Source organism: Oenanthe melanoleuca, chromosome 4, assembly GCF_029582105.1.
Source record: "Oenanthe melanoleuca isolate GR-GAL-2019-014 chromosome 4, OMel1.0, whole genome shotgun sequence".
NCBI lineage: Eukaryota > Metazoa > Chordata > Aves > Passeriformes > Muscicapidae > Oenanthe > Oenanthe melanoleuca.
This window is the reverse complement of record NC_079337.1, coordinates 2,129,846-2,148,963: the sequence shown is the minus strand read 5'-3', so window position 1 is coordinate 2,148,963 and position 19,118 is coordinate 2,129,846. Positions and strand designations below refer to the sequence as shown.

General features: G+C 42.0%; 1 protein-coding gene across 1 annotated transcript in view; it reads right to left on the bottom strand.

The window, feature by feature from the left end:
* Nucleotides 1-19,118, bottom strand: part of ANK2 (ankyrin 2) — a 155,164-nt gene that overhangs the window by 85,795 nt on the left and 50,251 nt on the right. The window contains exons 5-11 of the mRNA XM_056489562.1: nt 16,891-16,989; nt 13,660-13,845; nt 13,187-13,210; nt 11,236-11,334; nt 9,981-10,079; nt 2,088-2,186; nt 1,266-1,463 (exon numbers count right to left, since the gene is read on the bottom strand). Of these exons, the coding sequence (XP_056345537.1) occupies nt 1,266-1,463; nt 2,088-2,186; nt 9,981-10,079; nt 11,236-11,334; nt 13,187-13,210; nt 13,660-13,845; nt 16,891-16,989 (804 nt within the window). The remainder of the gene's footprint in view (nt 1-1,265; nt 1,464-2,087; nt 2,187-9,980; nt 10,080-11,235; nt 11,335-13,186; nt 13,211-13,659; nt 13,846-16,890; nt 16,990-19,118) is intronic.

Genomic DNA, 19,118 nt, shown 5'->3' with positions numbered 1-19,118 from the left:
CGACAAGTCCCTGATGGGAGAGAGAGAAAATGAGGGGGGAAGGAGGGGGAGAGAAAACCAGTTTGGTGGGAAGAGAGCAGACAGGCAGCAGCCCGAGGGTGCTCTCCTTTTGTTTCAGATGTTTCACAGGGAGGGAGGAAGGCATGGAGGGAGAGGAAGATATATTTCTGGTCATGGAAGGAAAAGAAGAAGATGTAGGGGCTATGTGTGGGTAGCTAGGGAAAGTGCAGCCAGAGAGAATCTGAAGACTGGCGAGAAAAACAAGCAAGGATGGAAAGAGTGTCAAAAAAGATCAAATGAGCATGGCACTAAGAAACACAAAGCAAGAAAAGTGTAAGAGGAGGAAGCAAAAGGGGCTATGGGATTTGTGGGAATGAAAAGACCAAGAAAAATGAGAGGGCAGAAGAAAATGGTGTCAGTTCCAAGGACATAAAGGACAGGGAGAGCCTACACAGGAAAGCAGTGGGTCCTAGTGTGGGCAGGAAGCTGGGGAAGGCGTCCCAGTGCCCTGCAGTGGGGGTTCTGTGGAGGCCCCCAGAGCAGCTGGCAATGGCAGAACTCTGGCGACACAGCAGCATCTCAAGTGTTCACAGACTCACTCTCTCCCTGATAGAGTGCAATATACCGGCACATGAACTCCCAGCCAGCTAACAGCTCCTAGTAGAGAAAATTGTAACCTTGTCTGACTTCGGATACATCCAAGACTCTCGAAATGCTTCCGGAGTCAAATGTTATGTTTTCCTCCCTGTTAGGGGCAATGGTTTGGTCAGTGAGTAAAAGGAATCATACCTGACATCCTGTAAGCATAAAAACTGGCTTTTGAAAAGAAAGAAAAATGGCACCTAACAGAGGATAATGTCATAATTTGACAAATGCAGAATACTAGCTTTTAAATATGTCTTCCCTGTGCCAATTAACTCACTAATCCTGTTGAAAGCCCAGAAATTATTAGTATATTCTATCACCCGGTATGGAAAACTGAACCACTAATTCAGTAAAACACCAATGCATACATCAACAGCAGCCAGAACCAGCTCTGATTTTAGGGACCCTGCAGAGCTTCCAGATCTGACACCTCAGCCACTTGCCACGGGGTGTGTTCCATGACCTAAGGACACGAGGCACAGCACTGGGTAACCAGCAGGTGTGACACCCCTGTGGCTACTGCAGCTACGTGAGGCTGTGGAGCGTGCTGACAGCTCTCACTCAGCTCTCCTGGGAAGGGCTACCAGCCATGTTACACGAGCCAGGTGGGGCAGGTTTACCAGGGCACGAGCGTTGGGGTTGGCTCTCTTGTCCAGCAGGAGTTTGGTGACACGGTAGTGGCCGCAGTGAGCAGCCACGTGCAGGGCAGTCAGGTAGTCCAGTGTCACATCGTCCACGGGAGCCTTGTGCTGCAGCAGGTGCTTGACACATTCCACGTGGTCTCCCTGGGCTGCCATGTGGAGTGGGGAGAGTCCATTCTGTGACAGAAGAGAACAGAACAGCAGCTTCTAGCAACCCCCACTCAGACTGTGGCACATAACAGAAGGACATTTGCTGTGAGGTGCTGCTCAGTGAGCTCTGCTATTATACACATATCTTCCTCTCATTAGTTTCACCAAAGAGACAGAATTTGTAGGAAATGCATTCATTTTAGATGTATGTTTTCCAGATGTGAGGAAGAACACACTGAAATAATTTTCCAAGTCTGAAATAGTCCATAAAAACAATTAGGAGAAATGATCCTCCTTATCTATATGAAGGATCAGAAAATATGTACCAGGAATCACCTCTCAGGAGTGACTGACCCAGCTTTCACATCTCTGTGTACTACAGTCTCAGAATGCAACACAAGGGAAGTGCTGGCAGTAGCACTCCACATCATGTGTTTAGTCTGATACTAGAGACAGGGGCAAACAAGTGCATGCTTTTCATATATTTGAAAAGGATTATGTAAGAAAACCTTATTTTGGATCATTCTACCCATTAATACATCTCCTTTGGGAGGACAGTGACATTCCTGTCTTTCTCCTTCTCTCAGTGACACTGAAAGCTCTGTGGAAGGTTACAGAGGTGTTCCATTCTCTACCAGGGTGCACACACACCTTGGTCCGTGCGAGCAGTGGGGCACCTCGCTCCAGGAGCAGCTCCACAACCTGGTCATGGCCACTTCGTGCTGCACAGTGCAGTGGGGTGAGTCCATCCTTAAAGTAAAAGGAGAGAAAAAAAATGAGCACACCCCCAACTGTTTGTCCTGGCACTCTGGGAACAACCTGCCAGGAATTCAGCGCCACATGTGTGAAAAACTCCTTTTTTGACTCCTAACTGAAGCTGGCTCCACAGCATGAAGTTTCATCCCTGTTCTTCCTTGCCCCAGTAAAGGACTCTCTAAGGTTACTGTTTGAGAGAGGAAGCCTGTTGTGTGCTGAAATCTCTTAAAGGATAATGTGAGGGTGCACTGCCTCCTCCCCTCCCTCCCCTCTGCATGGCTTTGAGACTGCATTGCCTCTCCCTGGGTAATGCCTGCTGTGTTGAGAATGCTCCATAAATCAATCTATGTTCTTTGGATTGCTTTTGAGGCAAGGGTGAAACAAGTGATGTTCATACTAGAAAATTTGCTCTAGAATTTTCTTGTGCTTTTAAACAGGCATAAAGATAAAGAAGATTTTAAAATAAGAGAAAAAAAAGAGAAACAAACAGAGCCAAATCTTTCACTTCCAAGATTATGGGGTGAGTACAGAGCTGACAATTCTTTTCTAAAATTGCTCTCAGACCACCAACTCCACAATGTTTTTTTCCATAGCAGAATACCATTCTGTACCAAAATACTTGCTCAGGCTCTTGTTAATGACACAGCAATGGTAACAAAAGATGTGCTGATGAACTATTTGGATGGATGGGAGAATGAATTCTAGGTGGCTTTTGTACTGTTTGGACTTTATGCAGAAAAGTAAGTATGAGGCTAGAAATATGGTTGTGAAAGAATATTAGTGCACAATGACAGGAAAAAGGTAACATGTAGGATATGAAAAGCCAAGTTTTCACCTCATTAGGCCTCAGTATTGGTCAAGCTTGCATTCAGAGATGTCATCAACACTCACTCAAGAGAGGTGGCTTTACAAAGGTGAAATGGGAATTTTTTTTTAATTGCAAGAAAAGCCTTCTCCCTTTGAGACATGCTGTTCATCTTGTGTGACATGGATGCTGTTATTCTAAGGAACCCATTGAAGAATCCAGTAACAGCCTGATTAAAAAGAGAATATACTGGTCTGAACTACTCAGAGGCTAAAAAAGTGGCAAAACTGCAACAATATGGCAGTAAGGATGAGTTGGTGACCCTGCTTCATACAAAGATGGACCGCTTACCTTGCTGGGGTTTGGAGGACACCTGCATCACTGTGTTTTTAAATTAAAAGTAGCTCTAGACTACACAGTGGCTTTGCACTGCAACCTCATTTTGGCAAGCACTGCTCTATAATACCCTACAAAAGGCAGTTCCAAGAAGCAGAGTCTCTCTCATGTCTGGTTTCCAAAGGAAAAAGCCCTTTTCAAGTGAGCAGCACCACAAACTCCACCGCTGCAAGGAGCTGAAGTCTGCAGGAAGAATTTTTCTCCCTTCCTTATTTAGTTCTTCCAGAGGATTTTGGGACACATTGATGGGGTTAGGTGTGCCTTGGTGCTCACTGTCTCAGAGGCATCCCTAAATCCCACAGGAGATTGGCACTGAAATAACCAGAGATGGAAGATCAAATCTAAAAACAGAACTTGTGGCCTTGAGTGCTGGCAGATGGGGTCCATGTGAAGAACTAGGTGGAACTGCTTTACTTGTTTTTTATGCACTGAAACCTCAGTGTCCTCTAAACCAAGTCTTGTTATGACCAGCTGAGGTATATTATCACCTCATTGCCAGAGGGATTCCTACAGATAATTCCCACTTGCATTACAAAGGTAAGAATATATCCCAAATGCATTTCTAGGGAAGGTATTTATTTGGTATTTCTTTCCAGTTTCTGGCCTCTTGTGCTCTACATTTTTAATCAATGTGGGAGGTTCACTTTCCCTATCTGCATGGTGGCTTTGATGTTACTATTTAATAAAACAGAAAAAAAAGGAAAATTGTGTGAATCCTTCAACAAAAGCAGGACAAATCTCAAGAGGGAGAAAAATTAAAAAAATATAAGCTAAGAAGCATATAAACTCTGCAAGAAAGTCTGGCTGAAACAAAAAAAAATTCTCTAAATAATTTAAAAACATGATTCCTTCTTCGTTCTTATTTACAATTCCCTTTAAAAGCAGAGATAGAAATTTGCTACCTATCCTATTCTACCCTGCCATAGCTGTTTTGAGGACTTCCCACAGAACCCCCTGCTCTTTCTTCTTTCTGCTCTGAGGAAAACAGCATGTATATTTTAAAATTATTGTATATTTAATACTTCCAATTCTTTTGCTTATATCTTTTATTCTAAGATGAGGGAAATAGCAAAGAGAGAGCTGCTGTAGTAGAAGATTTAGTACAGAAAACAATGCAGACAAGCTGACATGAGCTAACATCAAGAGACACACTGGTGTACCAAACAAATCATTTTTTGCACCATTATTTACCTGCCATGAGCCTCAGTGCTCTCAAATCAGTTTCAAGACTTGGCCCAAGAACTTTGTCAATCACTCCCTTGCTAATTGAAGAACATGCAGTGACCAATACATCAGGCACATCATTTGACAGGACATCCACCTCTGGGTCAGAGGCACACAGACTTTGAAGCACAGATAATAGATATCCCATAAACACAAGAAACTCAGCAATTTTGTGTTTAAGGAAGTTCAACAATTATCTCCTCACCCTGGATTGTGTGGAATGGAGAGTTAAATGTTTCTAGCTCCCCAGTGACATCCCACACCTGATGTTCTGCTGTTCCCACACCTGGTACTCTCCTAACTCACACTCTGCTGTAACTGACAGCTTGGTCACCCTTAGAAATGACAATGCAATCCCCTCTGTGTGCATGGAAGCCAGGAAATTCCATCAATCCTGATTCTCCCTCAAATGGTTCTCAAAATATAAGGAAAACTTGTGCTTTTTTTGCTTGAAAATCAATCACTGGTCATTTTTTAACCTGCAAAATTAATTCTGAATTCTGTGCATGACTCCTAACTGTAGGGCTTAGAAAGATGAATCATTTGATCATTTCACAAATGCTTTCTTTCAGCTTAGCAGAGACACTGAGACAAAAAGAAGCTGTGCTTATGAGGGATTTTTAATGGGAAATGATGTGGGCAGAACATTAACAGGACAGTTGCTCACATTCAGTGCTCATTCGACCAAAAACTGATGCTAGACATCATCAAAGGCCAAATTATCAATGGATTATTCTAAACTGCAGTTGCAAGTTCTCATTTTCAGAAGGGTGAAGTAAAATTTTAGTATTTCATATGTCAAATATGCATAATTGTCTAAATTTTCTTGACAAATAACAGGCTTTTAATTTGTTCATTTTTCATTATGACTAAACCTCATCTCTTTAAAAATGAACGAGGCGAGTCTCCCTCTTGCTCTAAGCTCTTGACATAATTAAACATGCTGTAAAGTATTCCTCCAGGTCTGCCATTCACAGCACAAATTTGAAACATACTGCAAAAAATTTACCATGTGTGTGCTTGAGTATTAAGATAGTAACATAAATAACTCCCAATACCTGTCATTTTTCTATATAACTTGCTTAGACAATTCGTACAACAATCCCTTCCCACTCCCTTGTAAACATTATATGAAGCCACTGAATTTTTTATAGGAAATATCTGCACTGTGATTAGATATTTATAATCTGACATGACTTTAGGAACAGCAAAAGCTGCCAATGAATTATTAGTGCTCTTTGCATGTAGGAAGATGAGGAGAAAATGCCACAGCAGCATTACTGCAGGAACAAACACTGTACAGAGCACAATGCCAAGGCAGGGCCAGGATCTGACAGTGGTTACCACTCCCACGTGGGAATAGCAGAACCAAGCCTATTTTGTCTGGATGCAGAGGTACAAAATCAGATATTATTACTAATAAATCTCAGTAGGCTTCCAGAATGAGTGTTGAGGGGTGTCTGAAGCTCATTCCCCACAAAAGAATCCCCTGAACCAAACCAACCAAACCTGAGTTGCACCCCAGGGTTTCCTTCCTTTTGTTTTCCCATTGGTACCATTCATCTCTGTGAGTGACCTGGCACTTCTCTCAGCTCCAGCTGAGCCTCCTCCTCTCTGTGGCCCTTCTCCAACCCAAATGGTGCAGCCAGACCTTCTCCCACCATTCCCACGCCTATCCCCGCTCCAGCTGCCACACTCCAGGCACACAAAACCCTTACTTTCCCACACAATAAGCTTTGCCTTCCAAGACTAGATACTCTCTTTCATTCCATGGATTTGATTCAACTGCAAATATTCAGGATGAAAGCCTGCAAGAGGAGACTTAAGAAAAGTCCCAGAGCAAGAAAAAAAATCAAATTTCAGTGTTGGCAAGATTGAACAGGAAGAACACAGAATGTGTGACAGCTTCAGTGGCTCAGACAGGTGAGAGTGTTCTTCCCCCTTTGAAGGGTGTTTGCTTACTCCCACAAAAATGGAAATTCCAGCAAGGTGATAAAAGCCTGTGAATAAAACTGTATTTTAAAAGCAAAAAAGCATGCACACCCAAAAAAGCCTCATATTCCTGTTCTTTGCTTCCCCCTATACAATTTATAGATAGAGATGATAAAAACAGAGATAATACAAAAACTGCATTCAGAAAGAATATTCCTAAAACCTTGTAATAGCCATCAATATTTTTATATTCTGAAGGTGCATACTGTTATGATTCCATTATACGAGGACTTTTTTTAATAGAAATACTTGCTTTTGGCCATGCTAAAATTGCTTTCAAATGATTCTCCCTGTAAGAATCCTTAGTGTGTTCCAGGAAGGCTGTAAATGGTTTCCTTCCCTCAAAGTGAGAACTGGCAATTGCCACGCTACCCTTGATCACCTGACAGTGAATTAATCATAAATTAAACTTTCCACCATCTTTCAGAGAACAAATTTCTGCACAATTTTTCTCACCCTCTAACTAATCAACAGAATCTGCAAGGGTCAGAAATCTGGCCAAATATTAAAATTTTAAATAAAATTATGTAATTGAAATTCTTACTAATATAAGAGAATGTATAGAGAATGCAGGTTTGAGTAAAATTTTGAATATGAAATATTTTAGAATGGGAATTTTTACCCATTAATTATTTAGTGAAAAAAGTCCAGGGTAGGCTTATATGTAAGTGGAAGTTGCAAAACATATACCAGATATTATATAATAATATATGTCAAAATAATATTTTAATATCTGGTTATTCATCTAATAATTATCTAGTGCTAAAGATGTTTTTTGTTATCATGTAATACTATAATACTATCTCTAATGGATAGTACTAATAAAACTATCCAATTATTGTACTTGAGAATTTCCGTGGAGCTTCCATTTCTACTTTGGAAACAATATATAAGAGAAATTAAATTTCACATTTTAAAAACTTAGGACTTGGTTGAGAAAAAAAATGGTAGAACTTGCTAAAAAGGTAAGTAAAACATTATTTTAAAATATGCAATTGTGTCAAGAGATTTACCAGCATTTCTACACTTCTATGGCTTTGTGAGAACTGCCATAAAATTTCAGCAAACGCATTCTGAAATGTATAGAAAATAAAAACACTAATTCCTGCAGAAAGCAGAGCTTTCCTTTGACGTGGTGCATTAACTATGGAACAGCAGGACACATGCATCATTTACTCCCTTTGAAGAACAGACATTTTAAATTCTATTTTTAAACAACACAAGGACTCCTAAAGAATCATTCCAATGGAACATTTTCAAACATAGAAAGCTTTCACAGATTAACTTTGCAAAACTGAAGTACTGAAACTCATCTGCAATCCACTAAAACAAGCTTTTGCCTCTTAATTTATGCAGCATCAGATGTCACATAACAAGGCAAGCTAAAAATAAACGGACTGAAAGCAGAGAGAAGTGTTTTAACTGTAGAGCTTATTTTGATGTGGTGCGGAGCACAGGAGCTTGGCAGTGAAACATCCCAGTATTTGAATTCTGCTGCTCTGTGGTGACTGTGACCTGCTGGGAGGAGGCAGGTGTTCCTGGGGAGCCGCGGGAAGGCAGCAGGGAAGGCAAGGTGTGTTAGTACCGCAGCGGGGCAGGCGGGGTCTGTGCTGCCACGGACAGAGCACGGCAACACATCCCCGCCTCCTCCGCACCGTACGGACTCACAGCCAGAGCCAGGCACACAGGAGAGCAGACAGAGCACAGGGAGAAGAGAGACACACCGAGACCACATCAACAGCTGGCACAAAGACATGGACAGCAAATGCAAAGCTCTGGAATCTTCCCCACCGTGAGGCGCACGCCAGCACTGCCACCATGAGCCCTGGAGCAGGGAAGGGGTGAAGGTGAAGGTGACAGGAAGCTGGGGAGCCTGTGCAAGCTGGGGTACGTGTGCTTAGGATACCTGAACGGGTTTCCAGGGACATCTTTGTGCTGACATTTTGAGCCCATGTAGCAGCTGACAAAGGGCGGGGAGCCGAGACAATGAGAAGACTAAAACGCGTCCCTCCCACCTACGTTGGGCAAATCCTGTTCTCTTGGATTCATTCACAACTGCGTTCAACCTTTGCTGGTGAGCAGGGATGGGAAAACACTCTGACCTCTTAAAATCCAAAACATCCCTTACAATCTTATGTGTCAGCTTGAAAGGTCAGGTCAGACAAACTATTTCTGTATGACATGCTTAGTGGCATGTGGAATATCCTGACTGAAGTATATTATTAGCATATATTTTATTCCTCTTTTCCATGAGATTTTAGGTGTTTACTGTGGAAAATGTGAGCAGGGGTGATTTGCTGCACACCAGCTTGAGAGGCAGCTTTTTCCATCAGCCGTAGTTTTTAAAAAATAAAAAATAGTGAGATAAAATTTCATATTCAGAAACCAAATCACAATCACATCCAGAGTTCACAATAATCATGACTGTCTTAAGAGTTTATGAAGCAATAAATGGCTAATGTAATTAATAACTAAATAACTGCAGAGGTTGAATCAATACCAAGGTGAGCTGACTGCAATATCTCCTACCTTCCTATCAGGTTAAACAAAAACTCTCGTGTCCAGTTCTAAACTTTGTGCTCTAAAATACTCTTGATCACTTGGACATATGATTTTGCAGAGCAGCTGCTTAAAAACCAGCAGCTCCTAAGAATGAGCCCTGTGCAGCTCAGTTTGAATAAATGACAATGTTTTCCCAGGTGATTCCAAAATCCCATTTGAAATAATTAACCCCGCCCATATAAAATGATGGGGTTTTTTTTGTTCTGAATTACTGTGAAATCACTCATAAATAAAGAGCAGAGACATGATGTGACATTTCAATAGGACAACTGGGAGGAAAAAAGCCATTGGAGTCACCTAATTAATAGTCCATGCTTTGCCTGGGGAAGAGACACATGGCTGCTAGCTCTGAGGAGGTTACTTGTCCCTGTATCAGTTCTCCAATAAAAATGGACTGAGCCTACTAGAGCTTCCACAGGCCAGACTGCAGCTGGCACGGACATTTAGAGGTCAGGGGACTGAAAGGCCTAGCTGAGTCCAGACCTTCCATTTCCTTTTGCAGTGCATTACATGTGCTGTGCATCATCTTGGGTCGTGTAAGGTTGGACCAACTGGCAGGCTTATTCCCTAAGAAACATCAGTTTCATCAGCTTTTTCTTGTATGATGTAAGCAGGTTATACAGGAGACTAAAGGAAACAGTATTTCTGCCTCCTACTATCTCTAACACCAGCTGTTCTTTTGTCTGATACCATAGAAAACAGACTACATAAAACAAACACAGAAAAAGTCCCCAAAAGCAAGCAAGGAAAAAATCCCAGTCCATTCCCCAGCAGGGACAATAGCATATTCAGGGAACAGAAAGACTCACCCTGGTTTTGGCATCGATCTGCCCTCCGCGATCCAACAAGAGCTTCACCATGTTTGTGTTTCCCCTTTTGGAAGCCACATGCAGTGGGGTGATTCCATTCTACACCATGAAAAGAACAAACAATGAGCTGGACGGATCTGAAGGTGTGCAATGGGGGTGAATCTGGGTTTGGATCACAAAAAATGAGACCATCACATTGTAGAGAATAAACGAGAATGTACTAGACCATCAGAGCTAGGCACACACCGTATAAGCTAGAGTTAGTAGCTCCTTCCTAAGCAAGATTCCTTCTCCATTGTTTTTGGGTCCTTGAATAAAGGAAGCAGCGCATCTGCCCAAGCAGCAAACATCGCAGCCCCAGGACCAGACAAATGCACAAACATATATCAGAGTCCCAATGAGCCAATAGTCACAAAACACCAATGCATTTCAATCACTGCAACGTACACAGAGGACACAAATGCGTCACTCCTACACAAAGGAACCTTCTTGTGTAGTGCCAAGAGCATATAGGAGTGGTAGGCTGTGTAGGCTGTGTAGGCTTAAAGTCCTTGAAAACACTTTGGGTGAGGCAAGAGGTAATATTAGCAGCTACTCCAGATTGGAAAGGAAGGAATCAGTCTGGAAGGCAGAACCCTGAAGTAATTCAAAGTGTCTGGCAAAATTAAACAGCAAATTTGTGACCTGGGAGCAGGGTTGAGATTTCCAGAGGTTTTCACTTCAAACTATGTAAGGTGCCACAGCAAAGAGACTGCACAATGTAACTGCAGTTGTTTACCATAAAAGAATAGTCATGATTAATTAGTTCTTTTATTGGTGAATTTGTATAACAGCAATATTCTTTACTTTCTAGTTTTGAAATATAGTTATATGTGAAAACATCAAATTTAAGTGGTATATCAAATATTGAATACTGAAAAAGCCAATCAATCCTACATCTGTTTCCACAGTACATCTAACGAACAGAAAAGCCAAAGGCAGTTGACACATTGTAAGAGCATCAGTTTTCTGGAGCTGGCCAAAGGATCCTGCTTCCTCTAGCTGGGAATACTGGCTTGTACACAACCCCCAAGGTCTCCAGGGCATTGCAGGAAGACAACCTTTCAGGATAACTGCAAAAAAGACATCCTTGACCCCAGCAGAACTTCAGCATTACTTTGCCCCTTCCTTCACTCAGCTCTGGCCCAGGAGCTAGCCAAAGAAGCCCTCCCATTTGGGCAGGCCAGCAGAGCAGGAAGATGGGGTGAGTGCGTACCCTGGCTGTGAAGTCGACTGCGGCTCCGCGGTTCAGCAGCAGCGTGGCCACGTTGACGTTGCCGTAGTGTGCGGCGATGTGCAGAGGGGTGAAGCCGCTCTACAAAGGGAAACAGCCCTCGTTACGGACAGCTTCTCGTACAGCATCACCAACTGAGCTAGAGCCCCAGCTCAAAATGCTGCCCAGCTAATGCAGCGTGTCCATTTTATTCAGACTGTGTCCACTTTATATTAGAGCACAGCCTTTCCGGCAGAGAGACCAGTTTTCAGGTGGGAGATTATCAAAGTGCTTCATTCTTTTGTTCCCCAACTCAGTCCCCTGCATCAGTGGCCAATAAGAGCAGTTTTCATCACAGAAAATATTAATATATTAGCCATTCTTAAATTAAAAAAAAGTAAGTTCCTTTTTACCATTTGGAAGCAACATGGGTCTTTTAGGCTGGATCTATTTATTTGGGTTGCAAAAATGACCACAAAAGTTGTTGGATTTTTTTTTTACTCCTCTTAGAAATAGAAATACAGACAATATATTTCCTATTGGGTTTTTTTTGTTTGTTACTGTTTTTCGAAAGCAGTAATTATTCAAAATGTAATTAGAGAGTTTGGTTTACATGAGAAACTACTTAGTAGCATAGTAGAAGTATCATAATTATTTATATTTATATACAATTTGGATGGCAAAGGACTTGAAGAAGCTTTGCAATATATTAACCAAAAAACCCACATTTTATTTATTGTGTTTTGAATACTAGAAGGTGAAACCTGCTCCAGCTATGAGATGTAGAATTGCTTGACAACAACATAAAAAAGATTAAATTTCCAGAAACTAGGACAGAGAGCAAGCTTTTATTCTCATAAGTAATTCAAGTAGAAATGGCCTTGCTTTTGAGGTTTCCCTGAAGAGCTTTACACTGATTTGATTGGATCCTGCTGGTAGTTAGAGAAAGGGAGGAATACTTCTGGCTTCTTGACTACAATGTACTCTCAGCTAGGTTTCCTCCCTCTCAGTATCCAAACCACCATTTTAGGCTACTCCTGGAACAAAGGAATGTGGGCACGTGCTGCCCTCCTTCAGCAGCACTGCAGCACCCCTTGCTATTTCCTTCAGGGAAGAATGTGCCCATGGAGCAGGTGCCCAGGGAAGCTGTCACCCTTCAGTTCGCATCACAGCTGCCTCCTGGCAGCCTGCTCACGTGTGCACACACCAAGAGGGAAGCACCTTCCCATGGGCATGTGCATCCATAATTCATTCCCTCCTCCAGCAGAGAAACTACATTATTCAAAAGCAGGTATTGAAACTACAATCATATTCTTGGAAATTGCTGCTTCTCCTCAAAGTGGAAGTGATCTTTTGGGAAAATCCCAGTCCAAGCCAATCAACCCCATGATTCTTAGTGGAAGTAAAATCTATATAAGAAATGTCTTATTCACTGCAGGTAAATTCTGAGTATATACTGTCCCCCAGGGCTTTGCAAAACTTTATGGAAAAGACTGTAATAAGAAGAATGGTAAAAATAAGCAGACGCCCTGAACAAGTTTTTACTTTGGGGAATTTGATTATGCTTACTATTGTAAAAGATGAAAAACTAATTTTACCATTATTCTGGCTGAGCCAGACACCCTGACTTAGTTATGCCAAATGAGTGTATTTTCATAATTAATGAAATGGAGCTAAAAAAGCATCTTTATCCTCTTAGCTCCATTATTTGCTTCAGACTCCTTTGGACTGATGCGAATTCTCAAAAATGTCCTTCAATACGGACACTAATAAAAGTGAATTCTAAGACAAAGGATGAATAAAAATAGGTTTTTTGAGTCGCAAATTTCTATGTATTATAAAAAAGAGTCATATCTTCACTTTTACTGCTAAACAATCAAGAAATACTGGCAAAGAGCAGAGAGAATAATCATAAGTAACAGAAAGAGTAATTAAAAATTGTTGATCTCGGTACCTCAGTCGTCCTATTCACCATCATCTGATGCAGCATGGTTTGGGAAAAAGAGGAACAATATTAAAGACTGGCCGCAAAACGAAGAACTATGTTGCTTTTTCTGAAATGAGTTATGCTGTTAATTATGGGAAAAGCCATTCAAGCATGCATTAACTTTAAACACAATGTTTGTTCCCATGGGCAATAAACCAAAATCCTATTTAACGGGGAAGCAGTGATTCTGCTTCCATTCCAGGGGCTTCAGGTTTGCAAATAATGAGAAAAAGCTGGTTACCAAAGAAATGGGAGGCATAACCAAAGAGTGAAAAAATGAGCGCTTTGTAATTACTGTGTCGCTTAACACCACAAAGTTAAAGGTGTTCCTGGCGCTAGCGGTGGAGCCAGGTGTCCTTCCCCGCCGGAGCAGCTCCGTCTCCCCATGAGGATGCAGGGATTGAAGGTGCTGTCCCCGGGCCTGGAGCCCGCCCCGTTACCTTGGACTGCACGTCGGCGTTGTGGTCGTTCTGCAGCAGCAGCGCCGCCGACTTGGTGTCGTCCTTCCTGGCGGCGATGTGCAGCGCCGGCAGCCGCACCTTGCCCTTGGTGTCGTTCTCCAGCAGGATGGCCACCGCCTGGTTGTGTCCCTGCTGCAGCGCCACAGCCAGAGGGGTGAAGCCGTCCTGGGGGCAGGAGACAAGGGGTGCTCAGGGCAGCCCGGCAACCTCGGGGAGCTGCACGGCACGCACCAACTCGGGAAGCACGTTCCCAGCTGTTTTCCACCTCTGCACTCCATCTCCAGGGACAGGAGATTGGAGGCACAACATTTTAACTCTTTCAGACACCTTCAAAAGGCTTCCAAACATCTTAAATGTTTTGAAAGATCTTTTACACTGCAAAGTTGTCTTTTTTTAAGTCAAGTGCAAGCAAAGGGTCATTCTACAGCATCTCTATTGATTACTTCTTATCTTAAAATGGGCCACAAAGCGTATTTTTAGCAATTTTTTTGTAAATTTACTGAGCATTGAACAGTGTCAAAGTGAAAAATATAGAGAGAATATGTTTCTGAATACCTCACATCTCTGCAAAAAGAAAGTGTATCAAACGTGTTTGCTGCTGTTCCCATTCCAAGTTACACATGAGCCATGAGGCAAGAAATCCAGATCATGTTTAGGAACATGATCTGAAGGAGGAAAATATCACATTATTTATATTTTTTGGAAAAAGAAAATCAGAAAAAGCTCTTTGCTTGTCATTCATTGCTTTAGCTTTGTTTCTAAATCAGTTTAAAATTGTCTTGCTTCTCCACATGTGCTTGGGATGGCCAGCACTTTAAAATCCATTATAAGATGATAGCAGCTTGCTCTCCTGGCTGCAGTAATATGGGCTATCAGACATTTCATTCTGATTTCAAACTGAACCCTAGCTCTGGTCATGCATTCTCACCAAGCACAGGTGTGCTGTAATCACATGCTAGATGGGACAGCATTGCTTTGGAATAGGAATATGGAAAGATGAGAGAAGAATAAAGGCCAAGTTAGCAAGGAATGAGAGCTAACATATGTTGAAAGAAACATCTGAAGAATTGCCAAGGCAATTTTTCCCCTCAGTAATCTAATAACTTTCTCTCCCTTTTGCGTCGAGCTGTGGGTAGGTACGTTGTAACAGCGATACTGCTGTGGGTTCTGCTTGCAATAGAGATTAAATTCTGTACAGTGAATTAAAAAGGGGGGAACAGCTGACAAAACAGCTGAACTGTAAAGATTATTCTGAGATTGGGGCTACATAAGGTGTTGAAATGGCTTAATGCATTTGCCTTTTGCCTCTGGGAACATGAGAACAAATCCTGGATTAGAGACTCTGAAACTGAGACCATCCTTACTCTCCTATTTTATCTGCTCATATATAAGTGTGAGAGGAAATGAAATGCATCCAAAGGCAGTGCAAATTTCAAGGCTTCAAAGATAAGTTCATCCATTTGATTTGCACCATTTCATCTCACACCCTTCTCTAAAAGGACACAACTCTCTCTGCATTCTGCTCCTATTGCCTCTGGAAAGCATGGCTGACCAAAGCTTGGAGACAGCTTTTCACTTCCTCACCTCCCATAAGGAGGGCCAATCTTTGATGCTAAACAGCAGGACCTTCCCCCTGTATTTCAGCAGCATCCACGGTTCAGGCTGCCATCCCTTCTTACTGAATGTACCATTTCTTCATCCTATTCATGAAATGAACTCTGGGCATGCATGAAAGCCATGCTGGCTGAGGCCTTCCTTCAGGAACATTCACACAACCGTGGGAACCATCACCTCAGGAAGCCCTGAACCTAAAACTGACCTAGTCAAGCAGTAAAGAGGTCAAAAGCCTTTACTTTATAAGCTACAGAGTGAAAACTGGAATATATTTCTTTATTTCTCCTCTCTGCCTTTTTAATAAAATCAGACTACAGGGTGAGTTCTGTGGATGTCTGCATTCAAACAGAGGCTACATGAATTATAACCATCTCACCCTGACAATTCCTGTAAATGGAATGAATTCCCAGGCAGCAGAAGTTACTGGGAGCTGGCTGCCAGCAGGTGACTCTGGGCTGCAGCAGGGCTGGGCTCACGGAGAGCCCCAGTTCCACCTGGCTCCTTCACAAGGAGTGTGTTTCTGCCACGTTGCCTGGCAATCATATGGGATTTTGTATTTCAGAAAGCTGACATGCAATGTGATCACCACATCTATGAGGGGATTATTTTATGAGCTGTCATCAAATAGTACAGTATCCACTGAGAGAAGGGACAGTAAGACAGCTGTTAACACTGACAGGTTTGAAGGGAAGGAGAGCATTTCAAATTCATCTGCTTGCGAAGGCAGCCCAGAAAGGGAATGTTTCTGGACAGACTGGAAGAAACAACATGAACAAAAGCTCTGGCCAGAGAGGAATTTTGCTATAGCTACTTCTCATGGCACATCCACATGCACAGAACAAACAGGAAGATGACACGCTTTGCAGCATAGAGCCTGTTCACTCACTCCCTTGGCTGGAATAAAGATTATTTGGCAGAGAGAGGAAACAGAATGAGCATAGTCCTGATGACCAAGGAATATTCTCCATTGCCTCTAAACCCCCTCATAAGCAGAAGGAAGCTTGTGGGATTCAGTTTCTCTTGAGATGGAGTCTACTCTCTCCAACTAAAGCGTCTCTCCTTGCACAGGAGTTACTGCAGGTTTTCAATCCACATCCCCAGCAAATACCATCCTTCTGCCTATTTACACTCACGTGGTCCAGCAGTAGAAATAAAGTGTGGGTGGAGAAAACAGCCTGCCAAGCTCATTGATGCAATCCTTGTTAGCCCTTTGGTTTCCAACCTACACTGCTCACAGCCAGTAATGAATACTCACAAGTTACACCAAGTCACAGGAGAGCCTCAGAATCAATGTAACTTAGGGGAACAGCAGCTAGAGCCTGGAGTAGGTGACCTCTCAAAGGGATCATGAACCCAGCACCACAGAGAGCCTCACCACTTCTGAATTCAGAATTCTGAATCCCCAAGATCCAGGTGCTGGGTTAATGGTTGGACTCTGAGAGGTCTTTTCCAACCTAAACAACACTGTGATTCTAAAATGAAGCTTGCTAACAGCTGCCTGTTGATGACAATTGACACAGACAAGCCCTCTGGACACAGCACATGCAGTTCTGACTTCAAGTGATCTGAACAAAGAGGCAAAGAAAACCCTCTCACCTCAGTAGCTGTGCTTTGGTTGGCTCCATTCTCCAGGAGATATTTCACCACCTCAATGTGGTTCTCTTGAGCTGCCATGTACAAAGGAGTAAAGCCATTCTAGAGAGGACACAAGAGAAAATAGAGTCATGTGGAAATGATATGTACCAACAATAATGAACCACAAATGGATACACAGCTAAAAACGTATTTGTGTTCTTGTAACTGAATGTAAGAACAGCCTTGTATTTTTCCCTTAATACAGTCATGTTCAATGCCATTTAAACCCACTGAAGTCTCCATGCTTTCACACTCATTTTCTTCTGACATATTTTAAGGAAGCAATGGACCCACTAATTATTAATAAAGCTATTCCTTGCTGATACTGCTCAGGGATGTAAAGCTGGCAATAAAGTTTTATGAAAGCTGACAGGAAAGCAAGAGTTTCCTCCATTAATCACATTTACTTAACCGAAGACGTCATCCCCTGGAGCCCATGAAGTCCATACCTTCTGACAGGCTCAGTAGAGATGGCAAAGGCTTAACATACTATGTAAAATTTTGTAATACATAAAACTTTGCAATTACCTACGTTTATTAAAAGGATTTTCTCTGAATAAAACATAATTTTAAAAAATTATTCCAAATCAGTCAACTTACAGTAGAAACATGAGTTCTTTCTTTGCAATAAATTATTTTAATGCAAACAATTGTAATTAATTACTTACAAAATCTTGATGAAATAAAAGCATGGAAGTAAGCTGTTGCATGTTGTTTGTGTGCTGTCATAATGAATGACAACATTGTGCATTCACACAAGCAATCAGAACTAATACAAATATGATGATAACCAAAAACCTTTTTTCAGAGTAGCCAATATTATTCTGTCTAGGAAACCTGCTGTGGAAATATTCCATTAATTTCCTAATTAAATGAAATCTCATTTTTCAGTCACTAGATAATACAGAGATCATAGATCTGATTCTACAACTCCCCTCTGTGTTTATAAATGTAGAGGACTGTTCAGGCAATAAACATAATTAATGTAGTGGATGTCATATGATATCTGTCATAAAAGTTGTAGCAAATATTTAATGCTGCTTTGCATGATATTCTGGCATTTCCATGGACAATCTTGGGACATAGAATAAAAAAATGGCATCCAGAGAAGACTTAAGAGCAGTTCAATGCTAAAACTGGGGGATGTATTTTGAGTGGCTTTTGCACAGTTATTATCCAATATTCCCAGAAATTATTAAATTGTTGGACTCTTTATTATAGTCATAGATAATATGAACAACATAGCCTGCAAGTTCATCAAATGGTCAAAAGACCAGAAAAGGTAATTTACCAGGGACAAACACAAGTTTCTGCACTATTGCCAGAAAAACAAAGTATGCACACAGGGAATGACAACTTAGAGAAGAATTCTGCAGCAAAGGCCCTGAAGGTCATAACAGTCCTCCAGAGACTGGTCACTGGTCAAGGAGCTCATTCTGCTGTAATCAGGACAACCCTTGCACTGGCATAAGAATGAATCTCCTCAGGGAAGCTATCTTCCTTTGAGAAAAGGCTAATATATGGTGATATTCTGGCTGGAAAGGGCAAAGTGAAGGAAAACAGTCTTTAAAGGGGAGAGGGAAGGTCTGTTCTGCATGATCATGATGACTAAAACAAAAAAGTAGAGTTTACAAGTCAGCTGGAGGGAAAATTCAGGTTAAACATCAAGAAAAGCCTCTTAACAATAAGGTCAGGATGATGGGCAGATGTCCTCCTCCCAAATCTCTGCTAAAACCAGGCAGCAAACTGGAGGGACACAGAGCTCACTCCTCTGGGGCAGGAGCAGGGGAGTCAGGGACCTCTGGTCTCCCAGCTGCTCCTCGACAGCTCTTAACAGGGAGGGGGAGAGAAGAGAAGCCATCATTACATAAAATGAAGGAAGGCTGTTCACTGAGTAACTGGGAAGGTGCAGGGGACTGCCAAGCAGAGGCATGAGCTGGCAGGTGGAATTAGGAACAGATTGGGTTCTTTTTCATTGCAGTTGTAGGGAACAGCACAGAGGAACCTGCAGGTAACCGAGCTGGCTTGCTGTTCCAGCTCTCCTCCCCACTCCGGAAAGATCCAGCGTGGCAAACTATCAGGGATAACTCATAGTAATTTTCCACTTGCCTCATCAGCATTTTAATGGTAAAGTCTAATCCTTCAAATGTAATACATGCCATTTGTAAAATCCTTCTAGCTCAGAATAC